The 8923-nt window shown below is 40.3% G+C and overlaps 1 protein-coding gene across 1 annotated transcript; it reads left to right on the plus strand.

Annotated features, from left to right (window-relative positions):
• Window positions 1-4133: 4133 nt before the first annotated feature.
• Window positions 4134-8683, plus strand: LOC145457112 (uncharacterized). Its single transcript, XM_080335275.1, has 2 exons — window positions 4134-7112; window positions 8138-8683. The coding sequence occupies exon 1, from the start codon at window positions 4489-4491 to the stop codon at window positions 6109-6111; it is 1623 nt and encodes a 540-aa protein (XP_080191401.1). The 5' UTR covers window positions 4134-4488; the 3' UTR covers window positions 6112-7112; window positions 8138-8683.
• Window positions 8684-8923: the final 240 nt, after the last annotated feature.

Consider the following 8923-nt stretch of genomic DNA (forward strand, 5'->3'; position numbering starts at 1 on the left):
GCAAAATATACCGAAAATTTGCAAAGTCTCCCTATGCGATATTTAATTTTGAAAATGACCCTTCGAAAGAGGTCCACATGCTCGATATTATCAAAAGATTCGTAAAATTCTACTCTAAGCGCCATGGCTTTGACTCGAGCGAACAAGTATTTCGAGTTTTATGAGTGAAATAACCTTCAGTATGTGAAATTAACATAGGTAGAAGTAATCGAGAAAAAATTTGCAGACGTAGACGTCGAGACACGTCCCAGGGTTAGCCCAAAGCCCAATAACGAGGACTTCGAGTGGAATATTACAGGAGCCACGCCAAACCATTGTAAAAGTGACTTTTATTCGTCCAGGCGTAAACAATTGCATAAAAGGAATAGGCTGTTTAACAATGTTAACAGAGAATTACTAAATTTAATATTACTTAGTTGAAATGCGGGAAGCACGTCTTAACGTGTTGAAGGGAGCAGCCTCGTTGTCGTAAACAATCACGGGCGCTTCATCTATATACCCCCGAGATCAAACATATCAAAATTTATAAACGGAAAAATAAATTCTTTTTCGTGTTGGGATTGGGTTGGAATTGGAGCTGTGGGTTCTGGATATTAAGGTTAGAAGTGGGTTTTGGTTTTAGTTAGGATATCCCAATATTAGGGTTGTAGGCGGGAGATTTTAGGGTTGTGGGTGAGGGATATTAGGGTTGCGAGGGGGAAATATTAGGGTTGTGGGTGAGGGATATTAGGGTTGTGAGTGAGAGATATTAGGGTTGTGGGAGAGGTATATCAGGGTTGTGAGTGGGAGATATTACGGTCAGAGGATGACGGATATTAGGGATGGTGGATAAAATATATTCGGGTCGGAGGTTGCGGACGTTATTTCGGGGATTTTATCACCCCTAACCAATGTTCCTTATATTTGTCACGAGTCTGCGCGCACTCACCAACTCACTGCGCGGTCCCTTGGACAACAGTGCGTATCAACTAAAAAAATGTCATCACTTCGGATTTTTTTGTGCCCAGAGACCGTGTCAGCACTGCGCAATTGAGCACGTGCGCAGCTTAGAGGGAACATTGCTCCCTAACCCTAATATCCCTTACGACCAACCCTCATATACGTCATTCATACGACCCTAATATCTATCATCCCCTAACCATACTATCTCTTACCCACAGCCCTAATATTGGGATACCCTAACCCCAACCGCAACCCTAACCCACTCCCAACCCACATACCCAACCCGAAAAAAGAATTTATTTTTTCCATTTATATATTTTGGTATGTTTGATCTTAGGGGTATATCGAAGAAGCGCCAAATCATGTTGGTCTTCACTGTGTCGTAACACTTACTGACCGGAGAAATCAGTTGCTTTTCAAAGCGGGAGGAAATAGGACCAATCCAGGGCAGATGAATGTAAACATCTTTGGTTGTTCGTTCGGTAGGCTCTGTTGACTTTTCCGCGTTAAAATGCGGTAATTTCCTTTATATTAGGGTTACCATATTTATGTGACCCAAATTTCGGACACTGTTTAGCGCCCACTAGTGGATTTCAAAATGAGTTATGAGCACATTGTCTGTCAATATGACGTCACACCAGCAAACCTTTGCTTATAGACCTGAAATGGTCACGATCCGGTCAATGAGTATGTGGCTGTGTGTTGTGTGACCGGCACCGAAACCACATTCCTTCAGTCCCTTTCCGTCCAAATAAACATTGATTTTGGGCCCACCATAGGGTAAAAGATGCAACTTCTGGGGGTTTCTTTATGTATCTGGTTTCTATACCCATCTGATCGTTATATTTTTGGAATGAATTCTGTCAACAATATTAGTTCTTCCGTATATTACTATATAGCTTGATCCTCTCTCCGTCCACATGATCAGCAGTGTTAGCGGTAGAGCTGGGGAAGGATGATGATTTTAAAAATACAGGGAGCGTAATATAAGTCATAATCATGTCACACCGAAAAGATTGTTTATCAGACTTATGCCGGTGCGCACCACGGAGCTTTATAAACACCCCACACCTAGTGGTTTCCGAACTTTGACGGTCGCGACTTCATGTCCAATTTGAAAATGTTCCGTGACCCAGATCATAATAATTTGACGAGCTGATTACTGAAAGAAGTCAGCACCTTTGCCTAAAATTACTCACGGCTTATTTTGGAAGCTGCTTACGCTCAACATATTCGAATAGAATAAAGGCAAACGACCCCCACGTTTGGAACCACTATCTTTGAATAAAGCATTTTAACGGCCTGAACCATATCTAGGAGTATACCGTTCACCTATAATTGCTATTACAATTAGGCTTATTTCAGTAATTGAAGGTTATTTCAATTTATATTTTATTGCAGTTTTTGCAAGAGTGGTAGTCCCCATACTAAAATCAACTAATGTGCTGGTAAATCGCGCAGCGCGAAGAAAAATATCATGTAGCGTAAATATCCTAAAAAATCATGCCATTATCTTGATTTACGAAAAAATTATGAGCCTACGTCAAGCCTTCAAAATTCCAGACATTTAGGCATATTTTAGAATTTCCTTCCGGACGCAGTTTGAACAGTGAAGTTCCGGACATGTCCGGGAAATTCCGGACGTATGGCAACCCCACTCTGTATGCCGCGGTTCATAACGTGTTCAGGGTAACCGTCATCAACCGTAATATTTTGGGTATGCTTCATTAGTACTCAACTACAAGGCGCTCTGTGCAATATGCGCAGAGGTGGTCAAAGTAGTCCAGAAAGCTACTCAAGTGGAAGTAGAAGTAGCGACGAAAAAATCTACTCAGGTACGAGTAGAAGTACTTCTTCCGTGAGCAACCTAAAACTACTTGACGTAGAAGTAGAATTGACTGACTTTAAAAGTACTCAAGTAAGTAAGCAGTTGTGAAAACGATCATAATTCGTCCACATGGATTTTAAAAAGGTGCTAATTGAGCTATGCGAATGGTGCCTAGCTTGATTCATATTGATGCATACCAGCAGGTCTCCAATTTTCGATAACATGTAAGCATTCGTCCACGTCATGGGATGAAAATGATAGTATTGATATGGAAATGCGATACTAATTCTCTGTTTACTCAAACAGCACGTTTTAGAAAATATCATGGTACTGCGCAGTCCCCCATATTATAAGGCCTGTAGTTTAGTCGGAAAGCAATACGGAGATGTTGTGTTGGATACGGTGTAAACGCTTTGTGCGATTGGTAAACGTTAATAAAAATATGGTGGACCGTAAGCTATATTGTGTAGCTTTATTTCTGGAAATTGAAGACATTGCTACACTTGTTTTTATGTATGTTATACAGACAAAAGAACTGATATAAAGTAGAAATTAAAATATATGGTGCTGGTAATTGAAAGTAAAATATAAATCTAAAAACGGAACAGGTATTTAATGTCTTTAGTCCAGAAAATTACGAAGGTTGGTATGCTAAAACAGCTCTAAAACTAAAAAAAAGTCAGAGTCCACTTTTCCAGATTAGGACACGCCATGGGCAGCTTGATTACAATATGATAAGTAAATGCTAGATTGCGAAACATCAGTTTCAAACGTTATGATAAGCCATATATACTGTGATGTAATACTTGATATGGCGAAGGGTGACAATGCGGTGTGAACGGAACCACGCCAACCCGCTACCTAAATTATATTCACCGATACTTTCGTGAAATCATACTAGTTACTCCGTATTCACTGCGCGCGAAGCGCGACGAAAATTTTGGGCTTAAGTCACATTTTATGAAAATTAAATGTCGATACTCCGTGAAAACAGCCCCGAAATTTCTCTGGCTATCTTCCCGATTAGAGGATTAAACTACTTCTACTTGACAAACTGAAAATAGCGAGAAGTAAGTAAGTAGATCACAAAATATTATGAAGTAGAAGTAGTGAACTTCATATCTACTTGAGTAAGTACCAGAAGTAGAGGAAAACTACTTGAGTACTTCGAAAAAGTAGAAGTACTTCGTTACTGACCACCTCTGAATATGCGTCTGGATATTTTCACATTTCTGATCTTACCTGATACTCGGTAAGTTACTATTCTTTTATTTCTAAATTCTGCACCGTTCGGAGAGTTCATTCCGGCCAGCAATGTGTTAATTTAGGCCATTTATAGGTAAATGATTTGTGACTTGTAATACGAATTTTTGTCGTGGTGCACCAAACCCATAAGGTGACAAGCGCCACAATATATCATCTTCACAATTAATAAGTAAAATAATATTTTTAAATTTATTTTCTAAATTGGATCAGTCATTCCTTCTTGCCTTCCCAGTTAGCATAAAAACGACACGATGTCATACAAGTTATATGTCCGGTTAAAACAGTTGAAGACGGAGATGGAAGTCTGGTACGAGGTAATAGAAGTTGCCAGGCACTAGACGTAACACGCGTGTCAGCCGCTAAGCATAGCGCAGCGTAAGTCTATCACGATCGCCAGATCACCCTCCCTAGAATATCTTTATTTGCAGACACCATAGTCTACTAAATTTGATATGCCACTGGGAAGAGTGATCCTAATATTGAGCCTGTTTTGTGCAGCTCTTGTTGCAACTTATTATTGCAATAGGAAAGTCACCATGAAAGCTCCTTCAGTCGTAAAAATGCAACCAGGTGGAGAAGCACAAAGTCGTATTATGAAAGCGCCTTCAGTTATCAATAAGAAACCAGATGGGCAAGCACAAGGTCGTATAATGGAAGCGGCTCCAGTTATAAATATGAAAATAGATGATCAGACACAAAGTCAAATAATGCTTGGGGTTCGATTGATGAAGGAGAAGGGATACTCAAGCTTCACGGGATCCGTAATACAAAAATACCACAAAATAAAGAATGAGAGTGTGTACATAGTACGTCACGTCGCTCAACACGATCACCATATGCTGCAGCAATGGTATGGACCAGGTGTCCACATTATTGAGTCAGATTCGGTAACTGGATTGCTGAAACCACTGGTTGAAAGGTTCCTCGAAACCGATTTCAAGATACTATTCTTAATCGACAGCGACATGGTGTTTCTTCAAGGCTGGAGGGATTTCATTGCGAAGCACATGATTGAAGGTGACGTACCCTTAATGTCACTGTATCATTCAGCTCGTATGCATGATTATTCGAATGACTGTCAGTTTCACATCGGTGATCTTTGCAGAGGAAATTTGTCTTCTACCCTTGGAATAGCGATGTCAAAGGAAATAGGGAAAAGTATAGTAACCCGATATTCGGACTTATTGCAAAAAAATGACTGGGATGAGATAACAAAAAGGAATGAGGTAGAGGCTTTTTATCCAATGAAATCCCTAGTTATGAAAATCGGTCAAGTGAAACAGGATGAAAAGTTTTGCGGAGAAAACGAAGTTGCTTATGGATTTCAAGTATGCGGACTTCCCCAATGGGTACAAGATGGCATCGAATTTTATTTTGATCGCTGTACCGATCCAGAGGAATTTTATGCTCCAGGAGAGTCCCTGGCTAAAATAAATAATGACCGACGCTTGTGGGTACGTCCTGCGATTTCCTACAGCCTATACGGCAGTAAAACAAGATACACTGGAGGGGCGTTGGAGAACTCCAAACGTGTGTTCAGTATTTATCCTGGATGGAAGGTTTGGATTTATATTGATAACACAGTCCCAAAACACGTCCGCGACCAATTGTGCGAGAACAGTGTCAAATTTGTTAATATGACAGGCACCGACATCATAAATCAAATGTCCTGGCGGTTTCTGATCGCATCCGAGCCTCTAAAGATGTATGCAGTTCGAGACATCGACTCTCGATTAATCGACAGAGGCAAAGCGGCGGTGGATGAATGGATAAAATCAGGAAAGAAGTTTCATGTCATGAGAGACCACCCGAATCATTCTCGTTTTCCGATCAGCGGGGGTATGTGGGGAGGTACGGGAGATTCGATACCAAACATGAAGAAAATGATTCGCGAGTACCGCGGCCGGAATCTGTATTTGACTGACATGCGATTTTTGCGGAAGGTAGTCTGGAAAATAGTGAAGAAATCAGTATGGGCCCACGACTCTTTTTCTCTGCATAAGTTTGGTAAAGATCACCCATTCAATTCACCATGGAATAGTACAAACTTTGTTGGAAGTGTTGACTTTCAATAGTTTACATACCCAGATTGTTCCATCAATCTGAATATGTGGACGTCCACCGAATATTCCGAAATTTTATGATCTTATACGCTGGCACAGTGGTTCTCCACATGTGACTCTAGTATACCATTATTTGTACGTGAGACCTTTCTCGATCCTTCACCTGGCGTGCGTAGATTTTGCTTTCTACTGGATTTGTAAGCCAGGGTAGTGTCGGGACGACTCGAGTCCACAATTTTTACATGACTTGAATTCATCGAACCTTAGACCAGTAGTTCTTAACCCAGGATCCGCGGACCCCGAGGGGTGCACGAGGCATTTTCAACCGTGGAACCTCTAAATTTTCAAATTGGTTGATAACCTAATTTATATTTTTGTTATTATGGAAATCACGAGGCAGTTTCGCTTCATTTCTGCTAAAACTCCAGGAATCGCATTAACAGAATGGGCGTCTGAGATGAAATATCCTACAGGGCAAACTCATCTTAATTGCAAAATTGCCATAATAGCCTACTGCTACAAACATATTGCTGTTTCTAGAAGTTTTGTTAGGGATAGTGGAAGAATAAGAAAAAGGAGAGAAGTAATGTCAATCACGGTGACTTCAAAATGTTTGCAAACATCCAATTTCGCCTGTGACCTACATAACCCTTATTCCATAATGACTTCAAGATGAGCTTCTAGACCAGTAGTTCTTAAACTGCGGGGCGCGAAAGCATTTGAAGGGCGGCGCTAAGCTGCGGTCAAATGAAATTATTTTTCGCGCTCCTCGCGATTTACCTCCAATTCATAGTTATTGGTCTGTGTATAGTCCAAATTTCATAACTGAGAATTCGCTCAGCAGCAGTCATAACCTTCCATGCTATGCTATCATACTATCCATTGGGATTGCCAGCATTTTGGTTACATTTTGAGATATGACGCAAAATTTTTCACAGTCATAAATGGGGGGCGTGTCTGGAAAGTCTGTGAACGACTGTTCTAAACAGAAAGGACAAGGCTGGGCGTTATATGTTCATTAAAAAATCTGTTTGCCAGTGTTGGTAGCATGTTTTTTGCCATCATACCCAAAAGTGTCGTAGGAAACGCTACGCGTTATTATTACATTCCTCACCACCTATCTTTATGGAAATGGATTTTCGGCACTCGTTCATATCAAATCGGAGACGCCGATTTTCAAGACACGACCACGTAGTCTAAAAAGTGCAGTTGCAGAATTCGCTTTGAAATAATAAAATTCTACCCAATTTCTGCCTAAATAGTACGATGCTATTTTCAACAAAATTCATTTTGTTGCTGTTTATCACTAGCCTACAGTTAATGTTTGCTCAATGCTCAAGACATATGGCGGTTACACGATATTAATTGAGCTAAATTTGAACTAAAACTTCGAGGGGTCCGCGGGAGTCCGTGACGTTCCAAAAGGGGTCCACGAAGTCAAAAAGATTGAGAACACCTGCCTTAGACTATATTGCAAACATTTGCCACCAACTCAATGACGGGCGGCCAATACAAGTTCATAACGCCCAGTCCACAACGCAAAGTTACGGTACAACAGACACAAAATCGGCTATAAAATATTTGTGCGTTGTTAGATGCCATTCGCGACTCTGTGTATTTTGTGTCATTATTACGTCAGAAAGTCAAAACTCCTATATTTCGAATTGGTTAGTCGCGTTTACTGCCGTTGGCTTCTGATGAGGGTCTGTCAAAAAGCTTCGACTGGTATAAATTAAGCAGTATGAACATATTGTTTGTTGCAATATTAGAGTTGTGTACTCCTAGAAGCCTAGTTATATCTACATATCTCCAGAATCGTCGATCTGTTATTTATTCCCTGCATCTCTTGAACAACCAGCTGACCTGTAATATTACATTCTATATTTTTGAAACATATAACTGTATTACACATTGCTATCAACGGTATATATACACACTATGCAGTGAAATACACATTCAAAATGTGTCTTTGTTAGAGCTAACCATGTAGGGATGGTGAGAACGTTCTGTTCAAGTTTATTGTGTGTGGTATGCAAAGGTCGATTCATCTGTTCAATATCGGTTGTATTCTCTCCCAACTTTGCGAACGTTGCATGTACCCGAAACGGCGTATCATTTCGTTATTGTATGTCCGGAATATCAATTTCATCGCAGATTTCTGTGCAACAAGTGTACTAGGTTCACTCTTCATTTTACACTGTTTGAGATGTTATCTAACCCCTCCCTATCGTCCGCTGTAGCTGCATTTGTTCCCTTTAGTGGTAAATTCATTCGCGTGCCTTTTTCGAATTTATTTACGTTTCCGTGTCACACAAGACCTTAATAGGCGAGAAGTGCCACTTTAAATTTTTATTTTAGCATGTCTTTTTCGCTTTCAGCTAGCTCTTCAATAAACAAGCTGAGTAGATGAAATTTGAAATCTTTTTCATGTGGATCCAAGTCCTTTGTGTCATTCAATTTATATTGAAGTTTCCTTATTCTTTTTTCTGTAATTCTCTTCACTATTGTTAATCCATTGGGTCCCATATTTCTGAGTCGTTCCTCAAGAGTCAAATTCGATACCTTGCCCGATTTTGGTGAAAGTTCGGAATTTCCAATAGCCTTGGCATTCTTTCAGATGATTTCTTGCGATCTTTTGGAGGCTGGATCTTTGATATCAGAAGCTAAGACGGCTTGCAGTTGAACAATCGAGATCAAAATAATATGCAGGTTCTGCATAGCGAGGTGCCAGGTCTAGATCCACGTTGTGTAAAATACAACTGCAGGCTTGTCACAATAGCCTATTGTATCCAGTATAAACTCAAACACACTGACTGTGGAAGAA

This window comes from Botryllus schlosseri, chromosome 15 (genome assembly GCF_051294905.1).
Source record: "Botryllus schlosseri isolate E-star chromosome 15, Bs_hap1, whole genome shotgun sequence".
NCBI lineage: Eukaryota > Metazoa > Chordata > Ascidiacea > Stolidobranchia > Styelidae > Botryllus > Botryllus schlosseri.